The sequence below is a fragment of the Daphnia magna genome, linkage group LG7 (genome assembly GCF_020631705.1).
Source record: "Daphnia magna isolate NIES linkage group LG7, ASM2063170v1.1, whole genome shotgun sequence".
In the NCBI taxonomy this organism is placed as follows: domain Eukaryota; kingdom Metazoa; phylum Arthropoda; class Branchiopoda; order Diplostraca; family Daphniidae; genus Daphnia; species Daphnia magna.
Window position 1 is genome coordinate 325,231 of NC_059188.1, and position 14,755 is coordinate 339,985.

Consider the following 14,755-nt stretch of genomic DNA (forward strand, 5'->3'; position numbering starts at 1 on the left):
AAGCAACATGGAAAGAGAAAGGAACAGTCTGATAACCGTTGTTTTATCAGAGAGCTCTTATTATACTGGTATCAGGTCAAGATGACTTTGCCCATTATTCTAAATAACGAAATTCCAAAGTCTTTTTTGGTCGAATTGCTTGGACAGTTATTGCTGTTTCTATGCTTGGTGTAGATTATGAAGTTTATGAGCCTGTTTTGTGACAAACTAAAATGTTGTGTAATAATTTCAAGAGAAAATTCAATCATTGCCCAGTGTAGACGTCAAAGAGCTTTATGGGCAAAAGATTTCTTAGAGTGTATTTTGATGCTAAATTTCTATTATACATTTATCTTTACAGGCACTGCAAGGTTTCGATGTATTCTTGACAATGAATATATATTTAGTAAACAGAAGTCAAATGCAATACTAAAGGCACAAACAATTCAGGCAGTTTAAGGTATGTTGCACTAAACAGAAATTATGACTGGAACTCGAATGATTTCTAATTGTCTCCCACTAACTAGAGAGACGTTTCAATGGGTGTAGAACTACCACTAGAAGGTGTGGACGACCCACGACGTGAGTTTGTTTGAAAAGATAAATGTCTACGGACACTAGCTGCATTGCTGCTGGTAGCTGACGAAACGGTGGCTGTATCGTCATCTGCCGCAGCCAGTTCTTCCTCACTTCGACCCTCTGCAATGGTGGAGGACAACACGTCCGTTCGTGGACTGTAGTGCGGATGAAATCGGTTATTGCGTTGCTGTTGCTGCTGACTAAGCCTACTGGCAATGTAGCTCACTCTAGCACTACGACGAATCAAATTCTCCAGTGCTGGATGTTTCGTCACTGGACTAATATCAGGAGAAATGGGCGGCCCTCCTTTGTTCCCGACTATTCCGGCCGGTGGAGGTTGGGTAGCTTTGAGTTGCTCTACGGCCGAAATCTTTTTATTAGACGCCGGATGATGGAGCTGCTGGAGCAGCTTTCGTTTGAAATCAGAAATGGTGGTTCGTTTGACCAATCCGATAGAATGTACAACCATTTTGGGTTGTGGTGATGAGGAAGCCGGTGCTGCAGCATCTGAGGGTCGGAACGGCCAAGGACCGGGACGGATATCCACGGAATCGTTCAAGCTGGACGTGGAAAAGGAACCATCGAGCGAACAAGAGGAAAACGAAGGTGTTGGCGATGATCCTCCTTGTTGTTGCTGATGCTGTTGATGCTGTTGATGCTGTTGATGCTGTTGATGCTGTTGATGCTGTTGATGCTTTACAGTACTGGGAGACCCAGACGCCGTTGAAGAGCTGAAAGAACTGGAACGTTTGACGGAAAATTCCAGAAATCCACCTTCTTCTGGGCTTTCTCTTCCGCTATTTCTGGCTGCCATTGCTGCTGTTTTCGACGGAGATGGCAGTGTGCTAGTTCTCCTTTCGTTATTTCCAGAGTTTGGGCTTGGCAAATACTGATTGTTTTCCGGTTCGAATGAAGAGCGTCTTCCAGTCAAGGAGGCATAATAATCAGCCACCGTTTTGAATCGAGCCGGAAGCGAATTGTAGCGCAAATCTTTTCGTTGAAATTCTGCCGATGCTGACGTGTTAGACAGCTGGGCCAAAGGCAATGCGGACATCCTGGGCGGAGGTGACAAAGACTGATAGCCCGGAAGAGGTGAAGCGTCGTTCAATTTCGAACTAGTTCCGGCACCATCTCCATCTATTGGTAAATTTGGTTAAAATATTGCATTTCTTTCAACGTTTGTTTTTTTGTTCCTTTAATTTGAAGTAAAAAACCATTTTCGACAAGGCCGGATTTCCTGACCAATAAGAAATCGATGTTAAAAAAAAAAACTAAGGCCGTTTATTAGCCAAAAACAAAATTTTTTTTTTCGTACGAAAAAAAAAAAAAGATAAAATTTGAAAAAAATACAGGAAGAAAGTTTTCCGGCCTGGTCGAGTTGGTTTTCCACGACTTTTCTGTAAAAGTTTAAGCTTTAACGGTAATGGTAGTTTAAACTAATAAACCGATTAATTGATTAATCATATTAATCGATTTTAGAGAAACCAACATTGAAAATAGAGGAGATGCAAGAATGATTTGTCATGGAACGAAGCCCTGAAAAATCCAACTCTAAGTCAGTGAATAAAAAGGGATGCAAACGAAATCACGAGCAAAACGATAAGCGGAATGGGTGCGGTGCAATAATAGAAGCCAGGCCGTGAAACAGTGTGAAAATAAGAAAAGAAAAGCAAACAAAAACTTTCAAGGATTCGCTTCAGGCACAAAAGGTAAAAAAACAAAACAAATTGTCGTGCAGTGTGAGAAAAGAAAAACAAAACGAAACGCATAACATTATGGCATGGCAGGAAGAAAGCCAACGAAATTACAAACATCAAAACGATAACGTGAGGTGAGGTAATACTGGGATCAAATGTGGCAAGCCATTATTTAGGAAATTCTAATTTTTCGTTTTTTTTTTTTTTTTAAATTATTGTTTCAGACCCATTTGGCAACCCCCTCCGGCTAAAGCATTTCTGCAATTACCAAATGTCAGTGTTGTTGTTTCTGCGATTACCTGGAGTGACGTTGAAGAAGCTAGGCCGATCCTGGGCATTGGTCGGTGGACGGACGACTGGACTGGGTGGCGGAACACCGTTGAACCCACCGGATTTCTTGTGCTGTTGACTCGTCATGGAAATGTCCAAGCCACTGCCGCCACTCGAATTGAGGCTGCTGACACTGCCGCTCTTGTTGTTGTTGTTGTTTTGATTGGCTGGCGGTGAAAAGATTTTCGGATTGACCAAGAGTCGAGGACCACCGTAAATCCGCCGCCCGGCCGCGTTGGGATTATTAATTCCATTAGTAGGCTTGACCAGGAGTGGGCTGGATGTCATCATTGCTGGACTGGATACTTGCCGATTGTAGAATTGCCTACTAGGTCGTGCACTGGAATTTGCCTGGACGGCAGTGAATCCCGGATTGGAGATTTGCTTCACCAACATGGGACTCTTGATTGCGTAATTCATTGGCTGGGCAGTGGTAGAAGTCCGGTTATTGGGCCATCCGTTGGGTCTGTCGGTCAAGTGTCCCGAAATGAATTGGCCCGTTCCAGCGGGTGATCCAGTCATCTGTCTGTGTCTCGTCTCTCCGTTGACTGCGAATCCGCTTAAAGTGTGGCTAAGTGGAGCGAGTCTTCCGCCGCTGGACACGGGAGCTGTCGGAGCAACCGATAGAGTCTGATTGGCTTTGCGGTAGCTGTCGGACCGATTGCGCTGGAACGCGCCAGCCGCGTCGCTTCCATTGTCGACTTGGTCGTCTACGTTGGCCAGTCGATAGCTGTCGGATCGCGAGACCATGATCGTCGGAATAGCGGAACTGCTGCTACTGCCATTGCCAGTGGATGAACTTTGCCCATCCGGTTGGGTCCTGACGGCCGGAATCGTTGAGGATGAACGGACGCCGTTGAACGTCGGAGCTGGCCGGTACGGCGGCGGACTGAGGGGCTTACTCTGATTGCCTACAGCTGCTCCAGTGGATCCGATCGGGTTCGGACGGAAAGCGGACGTTCCAGGATCCAATTTCCTCTCTTGATTTTGGCTGCCATTGCCCGGCTCAACGAAGGTGCTGTGCCCAGCTTGGGCCTTTCTCCTCTTCAACGAGTCTGAGCTGTAGACGACTTTGCCGTCCGAATCCAACGTCACTCGAGCGCCCCGTTTCTTGCGTTCCAGCGAGCTGGAACGTGAACTTTCGCTGCTTCCGGCCGACGAAAACGGCTGAAGGGAAAGCGTTTCGGAATCGGCGGCCGGCAGTTGACTCAGAGCCACAAGTTCCTGATCGGTTGGGCATTTGACGACGGACGCCTTGATGACGATGGGCGTCGATTCGGCGGATGCCGCAATGGCGGCCGGAAGATCGGCCACGTTGACTCGAGTCCGACTCACGGCACTGGGACGGACGTCGGAGGCGGCAACCTGTTGGAGGAATGCCGATTGAATGTGGGATTCGAGACTGGCTCCGCCATTGCGAGCAGTTGCGGCCACATCTTGGAAATCTTCATCGCTGGGCAACGGAGTGATGGATGGAGTGACGACGCACATGGCAGGAATGCGCTCGATTTGGGTCAAGTTGGCTCGCATGGGCTCCGCTTCCGGCGAATTGAAGGCGTCGACCTCGTTATTCCTCAGTTGTTTTAAGGCGTCGGCAATCTCTTTGGATTCCGTTTCCGTCACTAATTGACGCAAATTCTCTTCCGGAAGCTTCCGGATTTTGCCGGAATCGAGGGAATTTCTGTTGCTGCTGCTGCTGCTGCTGCCATTGCGTGGGGGCGGTTCCGGTGGTTGGCTGTTCCTCTTCTTTCGGCTGGCTGCGCTATTGCTGTTGACCCCATCCGGCCGGAATATGACTGTACCGGCCGAGCTGGTCGTCGCGCTGGACAGCGTGCTCCCCTTACCGAATAATTCGTACTCGTTTTCGGGCGTCGCTACGATCGGTTGGACACCACCAGAACTGCTGCCGGAAGCGGAACTCATTCCCGATGAGCGATCGCTGCCGTTGGTTTCCTTGGCGGTGACGGACGCCCGATTCTTGTGTAAACTTCCATCGCTTTGGCCTTCCTGTTATTTTTTTAATTTTTTAAATTTTTGTTAAGTTTAATTTTTGAATTGAATTTGATTGAAATTAAAATTGCATTTCATTTAGGACCTTGAGAGTTTTGAGGCCACTGTCGATATGGAAGGAGGTGTAATAGCCTTCGGCGTCACAGCTGTAAACGGAACTCGTTTCCAGATCGAGATCCTGTTCGTTGTGGTTGTGATGGCCGTTTTCGTCTGCTCGATGGATGCTGGATGTCGTGGTGGCGCTGCAATCGTCACCCGAAAGTGCCGAATCGACGTCCATTTCCGGCGAGAAAGATCTGGCCGTTTGCGGCTGGATGAGCCTCGGATGGCGTTGCGCCAAAGGCGACACAGCCGCCGTGTGATGATGATGATGATGATGATGATGACGCGGATGATCGGAATCCAGCGAAGCTCTGGTACTGCAAGAACTGCCGGAAGCGGACCAGTTTCCAGACGAAGATCGGCCATCTTCTTTGTTTTCTTTATTGCCTCTCAGCTTCACCTTTTTATTTCGATTTTTTTAAAAAAGTAAGTTAACAATCCATTAAAATTTAAAAACAAAAAAAACTCGTTCATGTTTTGCCCGTCTCATTGAATTTCAGATATTTGAGCTGGCGTTTTAGACTCGGTTGAAAAAACAAACGAAACAAACAGTTCAAACTGTTTCTTCGAGGCGCAGCCTTGCGGTGAACAAACTAAACTGTTGAAACATTTGATCCCCGTCGCACACAATGGAAGCGTGAAGAAAACCCGAGCCCAATTTTCCAAACAGCTTTTATTCACGCTCGATAACTTAATGCGACACGAGAGACGACGTGTCGCCCCAGGGTCACACCGTGAAAAGGCCAAACGATCGGATCTCCTTTTCTTGCCGGCCTTTTCTTGCTGGCCGGCAAAATGGTCTCGTCTTTCGCGCAGTAAAACGCGAGGTGGAACGTGTTTGTTTCATTTTTTTTGTTTTCATCGCAAACAGATTGGGAAACCGCATGTAAGTTTTGCCCATTTTAGGTTCGTCATTTTGTGTTATGGAAATTTGAACTTACCCCTCGCAGGACTGGACGCGCAGTGCCCAACGTTCCCGAATTCTTTTTCGCTGGGAATGAGTTCGTAAAGATCGGAGTCTCTTGCAATCGATTCGGTCCGGTTTTGATCGCCGGCAGCTCCGTTTGCAGAGGAATGAGGCGGCGGATGAACATCAACCTGAATTGCTGTTTTTTTTTAATTTAAAAATAATTATAAAAAAGATTTAATTTAATAAAAAAAGGGAATCGAAATGCGTCACCTGCTGTTGTACCCGAAACGAACGTGTGATCGGTTCCCAATCGCCTCAGACGTGAAATGGTGTTCATCATGGCGCCGGAACGGGTCCGGGTGGCTGTCACCAAGTTGCCGGCCGTCACCTGGACAACCAGTTCGCTGGAGGCGTGCGACGTGGCATCGGTCGTCGTGTTGCTGATGGACTGCGTGTTGGTGTCGCTCTCGTCGTACGACATGTCGGACGACGTCAATGCCGACCCAGCCGACGCTCCTTTGCTGCCCGTCGAGGGCGTCGTCATCAACGACGTCCTCAGCAGGTGCACCAAATTGAGCCGCTGACGTAACGAGCTCCTCGATCCGCACTTTTCTCCGTCGTTTCTTCAATGCCACCCGAGCCAAAAAGTCGTTTAGTTCAATGTCGAATGATTTGACTTTGATTTCATTCATTTATGAAAACCTGCTGAGCGTGGAAGTATTGACCCTGAGGGCGTGTTGGATGTCGTGCGCGGTCGCCGTCGCAGGCGATCGTGTTGCGTCGTTTCTTGGTCGACTTTTTCTTGCTGCGTTTGCGGCTCTTTGCGGCCCGTTGCGCTTCGTTTGCATGTCCCCCGCCAGCCGACGCGTCAACGTACTCGAAATGCTGCAACGAGCGCCGGAATTGGGTCATGCGCTCGAAACCCGAGCCCGTCACGTCCAGCCGCACCACCTCGGCCGGAAACACTTGCGAAGCAGCCGCTTTGGCCTTTTCCTCGGGCGATGGCAATCTGTTTGTTGTTTTTTTTTGGTTTTCGAGGAGTAGGTAAATGACATAGACACACCGTAATGTTAATAATGATAGACATTTTTCACGTGTAATTATTGTACTAGGTAGGAGAGGAATGATCATCCGTCTGGAACCAAAGACTCTCGATTCAAAATAATTGCTCAGGTAATACTGATGACTATCATTTGTTTTTTAAACGAAACTCTTTTCTCTTTTATTTTTTTTTCTGGTTAAGGAAAAAACGTAAAAATTGACATGAAGAAATGATGAATCGAGTTACCTGTGTGGTAGGGCGCAATCTGTGTGATGGTTATCGATGTGACGTCGGTTGTCAGGCCCGACGGGGGCTGATAGATCGTCGAGGACGCCCTCATCATCGGTGAGCCATTGCCTCATGTGAGCCAAACTGGCCGGTCGGCGCGTTTCAATCTCCAGGACGTTGGTTCGATGTTTGCGACGCGAGCGGCGCAGCGTCGCGCCCAGCTCCATCAGGCGGCCGTAATCGGCCGCGTCTAAATAGCTGATGCCTTTGCCGCCGTTGGCCATTAGCAGCACTAAACTCTCGGGCCGGTTGACAGCCGGCGAAACGTCCAGCGCTGCGGCTTTGTCGTACAGGACGGCCAGAGCGTTGGGACGGTTGGATGGCGTCACTAAATTCAGTTCCGGCTGTTGTAAACGGTGAGAATTTTAATTAAGAATGTGCATTCGTTTATGCAAATGAGTTTTCATTTGCATAAACATGGACGACTTCGTGATGAAGTAATTAAAGGATCATGTGTGTTGATCTTTACGATTACGATACTATTAAAGTTTATCTCGTTCCATTACAGGATGACGGCCTCAATTTGCCATTGGAATTCTCCTTTTAAAACTAAACAACGGAGAGAAAAAGAAAAAAAAAATGGAGGAGAGTGGCAGCCATCTGGCGCCGTCTGGTAAGTCTCTTTCTCTTTTTTCTCTCTCTTTTGTATCGGAGCGGCTCATCCTTGAGATGATGATCTTGTGTAGAAAAAAAAAAACTAAAAGGCGCTTGATTCTAATTGGAAAATCAGTTTTTTTTTGTGTGTGCTTTCCTCTTATCTTGTGGTACCCACTTTAAAGAGTGTGGGAGGAGTGAGTTACAGTGACGAGCACCCCAATTTTTTTCCTTTTTTTCCTACGCTTTGAACATCTAATTTTTTTTTTTTAAAGTAAAAATTAACAAACAAAAAGAAAGTGGAAAAAAAAAAAGAAGATCTGACACTTACCACTTGAGTCGCTGTCCCAGTAGCAGCTGCCGGGCTGCCACTTGTGAAATGATTGGTCTTGTGATCGTGACTGAACGCTGCCAAATCGCCTTCGGCTAAAACGAAAATGCATCGAATGAATCATCATTTCAAAACCCCAAATCAAACTGGAATTTTCAAATTCAATTCCAAAAAGTAAGTCGATATTTTCAAGAGCATTGAAAAAGATGGACACGTAAATGTATGTTAATGCCTTGCGTCTCTCTGTCCAGGTTTTCAGCGTCATCTTGATGTCTGGCACAGTTTCGTGACTAGCGCACGTCTAAGAGCCGCACTCGAAAAAGAAACAACAACAAAACTACAAGTTTTTTTTTTTCATGTTGTTGTTGTTGTTGTTGTTATCGTGGAAAATATTAAAGGTAAGAAGAAAATAAGAGATTGTTGGAGGAGTACTAAACATTCCTCTTTTGTTTGTTTCTTATCTTCATCGGAAATGTTGTAGATCCCTGGGCACGACACGACGGACGGAAGACGAGGCGGAATAGAAGGAAAAAAAGAGAATCATCCCAAATCAGAGGCGCCGCCCTTTCTTCTTCTTTCCACCAGGATGCCTCAATATTATTGTGATGTTGCATCGTCAGGGCATCGTCCGAGAGAGAGAGGGACAACAAAAGAAAATGTAAGTAGACGCAAAAGAAGTCGAGAAAAATTCTCTCTCTTCTCTCTTATCATCCGATCTGGAACGTCTCTCCTGTTCAAGTCTAACATCTCTACCCCTCCGGTGTAGTTTGTTCCCCCCCCCCCTCTCCCCTGTCCGTGTAGGGAAGATAAGAATTTTTTCGATTTTTCTTTCTTTTTTCGAAACCCTCGCGCCGTGAAGGGAAACACAACGGTCGGACTGGCTTCGACATGATTCGACACGAAAATTCAAACACGCAGCACTTTTTCAATCATCGTGTGATTGTTTAAGGCTTTGCGTGTGCGACCGCCCTCCCTGTCCAGTAGACGGTGAATTTTTTTTTTCTTTTTCCTGGAATCCTGGAATCCTGGAGAAAACAAAAAAAACAGAATCGATTTCGATCGACACGCAAAACGATGAAAGGTCAAATGTTTTCACACAAATCATCGGGTCAAAGGCCCGTTTTTTTTTTATCCATCTTCTATCTACCAGAGATTCTTTTGGGATGCTAAGAATCTTCCCTGGGATGCTAAGAAACTCTCTTTCCAGAGATTCTTTTTTTTAATGAAAAGAGAAAGGTATTCTGAAGAGACCACCCTGCTATTTTTTGTTTTTTTGTTTTGTTGTTCGAAACGGCCCCCCTCTCTCTTTTACTTGCGCCCTGTTGCCAAAATGCGATTGGTCACAGAGCTCTTACATGAAATAAGCAGGGGCTGTTGTGTGTGTGTGTGTGTGTGACAACAATAACAAAAGAGCCACCGATTCCCACGAATCGAATTCATCCACACACACACACGTACACACACAGAAAAAAAGGGCAGTTGTGCATCAGCAGCCCTCAAAAGCACCCGGATTCTTTTGTATGTTTTTTTTTTGGTTTTTTTCTTTCCGCGAGAGAGAGAGGGGGAATGAGAGAGAGCCGTTACGATGGTGACAAAAGATTGCGTCTGCCCATAATGTAGAACGCCGACGGATGAAAAGATAACAGCAACACAACAGAAAAGGGAGGGAGGGATTGGAGAACAAGGAAAAGATGAATTTGTTATCATCTCGGGAAAATGTCGTGTTTGGTTTTGTTTCTTTTCTAAAAGAAAAAAGAAGAAGAAGAAGAAAAAGAAAAAGGGGCCGATTGAAATGTTGAGCAGATTTCCTGCAGGTATTGATGAGAAATGGACACGGCCGCCGCATTCATTCGGCCGTAAAAGATCAATAAACTTGTCGTTGCTGTTGCGTCTTTGTGCGCACCATCTGTTGGGTCGGAGCTCACAGCACTAGATTCGAATCATTTGAAACGTCTGAGCTAAGAAAAATGCAGCCGGTTAAGTGCCTTGGGAGTGGCTCCATTTACCCCCCTCCTACACCCCCCTGAATAATATCAAAAATGTTTTCCCTCACGATTTTTTTATTTTTTATTTTAGAACTTACAACAATGAAAGTAAGGGAAGAACTGGAAGATTCTCGTGTTATTTGATAGCATCAACCGTTGAGCGGCACCCACAAGAAACCCTTTCTTTTTTTGTTCCATCTCTCCCTCCCTCCCTTAACGAATAATAATCAAAATGGCCTTATAGCATCCACGTGCGCCTTCAGCCTTTGCTTTCGTATCGCATTATTTTTTATTTCACCCGCGGTATACAGTATATATTTAAATTTGGTTTTCCAACCCCCTGTACGTCGTAAATAGTTTTTCTTCTTCTTCCTTCTACTTCAAGAAACCCCCCGAAGGATGGATTTTTCTTCTTCCTCTTCTTCTTTTTTAACAGGTCACAAGGGGGTGGTGGTGGTGTGCCGAGTGATTTGTTGGAAAAAGAAAACGAAAATGAGGATGGAATCTTCATTCTTTTTTCACAAAAAAAGGAAAGAAAGAAACGAGTTTTTCTTTTAGATTTTCAATCGGCTTTGACTCTTTTTCTTTCTCGTGTTTGCGACTGAAAGGGAAAGACCGCCGTGCGCATCCCGTCGTATATCAAAGACGATGGCCGCTGCCAGAATATTTTCAAATAGTTTTTTCCTACTGAATCACCTGCCTTATCTACCAATCGGCCAATGCACACACACACACAGGGGCAGGGACGCTATTGAGCAAAACGTATTTGATTACAACGTCCGGAAGTTTGGCCGAAACGATGACCCTCAATGTCCCTCTTTTATGTGGATGAACTCTGCTTAATCCTGCGTCCCTCTGTCACGTCTCGACAACTTGACACCGATGATATCCTACAGCAAAAACAAAGGCCCTTTTCCAACTTCCTGCTTACAAAGCAATTGAAAATAATTTTTTTTTCTAAATGAAACGTCGGTTATTTATGCTGGTCTCTCTCGTCTCTCTTGCTGGTCTAGTCTCTTTCTCTACCTTGTTCGTTTTTTCCCCGTCCCCTACCCAGAGGCCGTAGAACCCTCCGCTTCAGACAGAAAGAAAGAAAGAAAAAAAAATGTTTATATTCTCCACCGACTACTGGAACACAAATCTTCCTTCTCGTCGTGTGGTTTTCTTTTCTGGAAAACGAAAAGAAAAAAAAAAGAGGAAACAGTTCATTACGCTTGGTCAATCAAGGCCACATACATTTCCCTTTTTGTTGTTGTTGTTGTTGTTTCAATTTTGTGTTCGCTTTTCTTTCTTTCTTTGAAAGTAGATTCCAGCAGACTGGGCCAGTCTCTCATCGACAACAAAAGAACCGGGGGCCAACGAAATGAAAGGAAAGAGCAAAAATCGTCGGATGAAATGTTGTCCGGCAGACGCACACAACAACCAGAAGCTCACAAAGAGAAGAGTTGTTGACGTGTATATTTCCTTTTGGGGGTGTACTTGTAAATAATAAGAAGAAATAGCACCGGAAACAGGAAACGGTGGTACCCTGACATCCACACAACCCCCCCCTCCCGCCCCACACACACACACACACACACACAACCAAATATACTAGCGGGGCACAGGCCGGCACGCATATGGTTTCGTAAAGTGTTGCACCCCTTCGCTAAAAATTAGGCCCTAAACATAGAATTTCGAAGCTTTAACGAAATATAACTCAAAGATGACCTAACCGAATCACCGGTCGCTACTTACGGATTGGAACAGCTCGGGAATCGAGACGTTGGTCGGCGTTGGTTTGCAGCCGGTCGAGTCGTTGGCGCAATTGAACGGTGCGTCGATGCAAATCGTTGGCCTGGTCGTGACACTGGGTGAAGATGTCGGACGCCAGTGAAACCAACGAGGCCAACTGCCTCAGACAAGCAGACAGCGTGTGATTGCTGATGCACTGACGCGCGTCGTCGTCGTCGTCTGCTACTCTCATTACCTTGGTCCGGTCTTGTTGGTGGTCGGCCGTCGGCAATCGACTCAGACGCACCGGTGTCACTTGCCGCAACACGAACGGCATTTTCGTTTCGTCTTTTCTTCTGTTTTGATTCAACACAAACTCAAAGGTGAGGACATTTTCTTTTGCCTTATTTGTTTTGGTTTTGCCCCGCACACGCTTACGGCAGACGTAGACGCACACTTGTGTTTGTTATAGCACAAACACGGCCGTGTTTTTTTTTTGTTTTGTTAAGAACGTGCGACCAGCCCGGTCGACTCCACTGCAACAACTGGCCAACACAGACAAGACTGTGGGCTTTACTCTCTTTTCTCTCTCTCTCTCTCTCTTCCACTCTTTTTTATTATCCGCTCTTTACACCCACTTCGTTTGGATAGGACTACTATATATATATATATTAAAAGAAAGGAGGGGGATATAGTATGGCACACTGGAACACTGAGACTGGAAAAGAAAAAAGAAAGAGAGACCTAAACTACCAGCTGAAGAGAAATAAATGAAAGAGCCTCTGGGGTGTTTTAGAGTTATTAGAGACCTTCTCCCCTCTTCTCCACTGCGTTCATCAACTTCTCTTTCCTTTTTCCCCGTTCCACTAGAAAAAAAAAAACTCCCAACGCTTTGACACCTGTGTGTGTGTATATCTTTTCTCTTTTCTCACTAGACTATTACAATTCGATGTGTATCTCTAGACGTTTCGGCGTAGCTCTAGAGACGGTACGTATTGGTTATACACGTTTCAAGAGAGAGAAAGTTAGTTTAGTTTTTCAGTTGGTTTCTTGTTCTTTGTCCCAGGGTTGGCGTTCAGTCGAGCCGAACAGAAGGAAGACGAAGGCGTCGATGACCAATATGGAAGAGCACAGCAGGAAGGCGATCCGCCATTGAGCCACAGTTTGCTATAGAGTGTAATGAACATGATGATATTATCATTGCCACCATGACTTAAACCATAAACTTTATTCATCAGCTGTGAATACGGAGAAAAAGAGCAGCTCAGCCTTCTTACCTGAGCTTCCGTCAGTGAGGCAACCACCAGAGGCGCTAGCCAACTGTTAACGGAAGCCAAACCGCTAATTATTCCGTAGATTGTCCCTGAGAAATAAGGCGCCACATCCAAATGGTTGATGAGGAAACCACTAGATATTTTGTTTGGGATGAAACTCCATCAGGCATTTATGGTTCATCTTTTTTTTATTTTCTACCTGAACACGGCGCCTTGCAGTCCGACGGCCATTACCAGCAACACTAGAGTTGACAAACGATCGCAGCCAGTAAATGATACCATCAATAAACAAAGGGCAGGACCTAGTTTGGCTTTAAAAAGAAAAAAAATGGTTCAAATATTGCGGTATGTATGCAATAGAACCCGAGAATGTTTTGGCAATTTGACACTTGAATGGAATTTGTTACCACTTCCCACTAGGTGGCTTTCACGCGACACGAGGAAAACATTCGATTTGGTAAATAAACACACCAATGGTATTGGCCGTCTTTCGAATAACGTTGGTCGTTGCCCAGCCTCTTCGCGCCGTTAAATCTGCAAACTGGGCCACCAAAAGGCTCAATATCCACATGACCAAATAAGGCAGGGCCGATAGCAATGCGTTCTGAACACGAAAAAAAAAAAGAACCATTTTTTAAATGGGAGATAAAAAAGAAAGTTTTTTTTTTGCCATAAATAGACGATGAAACTCACACGCTTTTCATGTCAAAGTGGAGAATGGTTTTCATGTATATGGGCAGTTGTGTAATCAACATGTAAAATGCCCAGTTATTTCCAAGAGTGGCCACCAGCAGAGCCCAGCAGGGAATCGAAGTTGCAATGGACATCCATGGCACAGCCAATGTCTGACAAGAGAAAACCCTTAGCCTGCATGTTCAGTTGCATTTGAACATGAAATGTGCAAGTTTTGTTTGGCCAAACCTTGCTAGATGATGTGAAAGTTGAGCTTCTAATGTAATCTTTTTCTTTTGCAGAAATTCTGGGGTGCAGTTCCGGTGAATCATAAACCACGTAAAGCCACATCCCAACCACAACTGCTGCGAGAGATCCTTGGATGTAGAAGACAGCCTCCCACCCCAAGAAATCAGCTATCAGTCCACTAAAAGTAATTCCTAGGACTGTCCCAATCTGAGCACCTGAAAATATGAAAGTGGAGATGCTGCTACGCTCTCCAGTTGGAGCCCATTTTGCCACTAGTGGCTGAATGGATGGAACAATCACTCCCTTCCAATGACCACATCAGTTATCCAGGTGATTGTAAGATTTCTTTGAATGTATCACCTGCGCCAATCCTAATAGGATTCTCCCTGCTACAAAATATTCTGTTCCAGCTCTTGCCAAAACGGGAAGACAAATCGTGACAAGGCCGGCCGTCATTTGCGCAACGGCAAACATGTATCTAGTGCCGAATCGCTCTGCTATCCTTCCTCCAATCAGCTGCGTGATGATGTATCCCCAGAAGAAAGAAACGGAGACGAGCGACTGGATTTTCTCATCCCAAACAAACTCGCCATCTTTCTGAGTGACTTCGGTTACTGCCGCTTCTGGGTGGCCGCATTCCTCGGCCGTCGTAATGTTTGTGTGCGGAATAGCTGTGTAGTTGACCATGGCTACAATGACAATGTTGACATTCAAGCGAACCATATAGACGTACAGGAAATTGACAAAAGCCACAACGGCGACTGCGTAACGGGCCGGAATACCTTCAGACATTTTTAAAACGCACTTTGTCTTTCTCACAGGGCCATTTTAAGCGGCTGCCCACTGGTTCTCTTTCTACTGTTGTAAGAAAAAGAAGTTGAAGAAAAACACACACCCCTCAGATTGTTATCCGAGATCTGCTTCAAGAGAGGCTGATGCATCTTTTTCCGGTTGAAATGGGATACAGCCCATTGGCTACTTGGGTGAACGGTATAAAGGT

At 45.6% G+C, this 14,755-nt stretch overlaps 1 protein-coding gene, 1 long non-coding RNA gene and 1 other non-coding gene across 5 annotated transcripts; 1 reads left to right on the forward strand and 2 right to left on the reverse strand.

The window, feature by feature from the left end:
* Positions 1-297: 297 nt before the first annotated feature.
* On the forward strand, positions 298-11,566 carry LOC116927266. 3 transcript variants are annotated; one of them, XR_006649542.1, is made up of 14 exons: positions 298-439; positions 507-1,701; positions 2,038-2,394; positions 2,480-4,567; positions 4,678-5,123; positions 5,198-5,583; positions 5,648-6,651; positions 6,720-6,780; positions 6,851-7,293; positions 7,446-7,550; positions 7,807-8,036; positions 8,114-8,260; positions 8,344-8,520; positions 11,154-11,566. It is a non-coding gene; the product is annotated as an uncharacterized LOC116927266 (long non-coding RNA). The 3 variants fall into 3 exon arrangements; XR_006649543.1 differs by lacking the exon at positions 11,154-11,566 and adding an exon at positions 9,939-10,323; XR_006649544.1 differs by lacking the exon at positions 11,154-11,566 and adding an exon at positions 10,284-10,323.
* On the reverse strand, positions 6,300-12,307 carry LOC116927029. The gene is made up of 4 exons (XR_006649520.1): positions 11,585-12,307; positions 7,863-7,957; positions 6,896-7,281; positions 6,300-6,616 (listed from the first exon to the last, which is right to left on the reverse strand). It is a non-coding gene; the product is annotated as an uncharacterized LOC116927029 (transcript).
* Positions 12,308-12,447: 140 nt separating this feature from the next.
* Positions 12,448-14,700, reverse strand: LOC116927079 (putative inorganic phosphate cotransporter). The gene is made up of 7 exons (XM_032934060.2): positions 14,116-14,700; positions 13,756-14,058; positions 13,530-13,679; positions 13,306-13,438; positions 13,034-13,145; positions 12,838-12,967; positions 12,448-12,727 (listed from the first exon to the last, which is right to left on the reverse strand). Exons 1-7 carry the CDS (start codon positions 14,545-14,547, stop codon positions 12,599-12,601), a joined length of 1,389 nt encoding a protein of 462 aa, XP_032789951.2. The 5' UTR covers positions 14,548-14,700; the 3' UTR covers positions 12,448-12,598.
* Between the last annotated feature and the right edge of the window lie 55 nt (positions 14,701-14,755).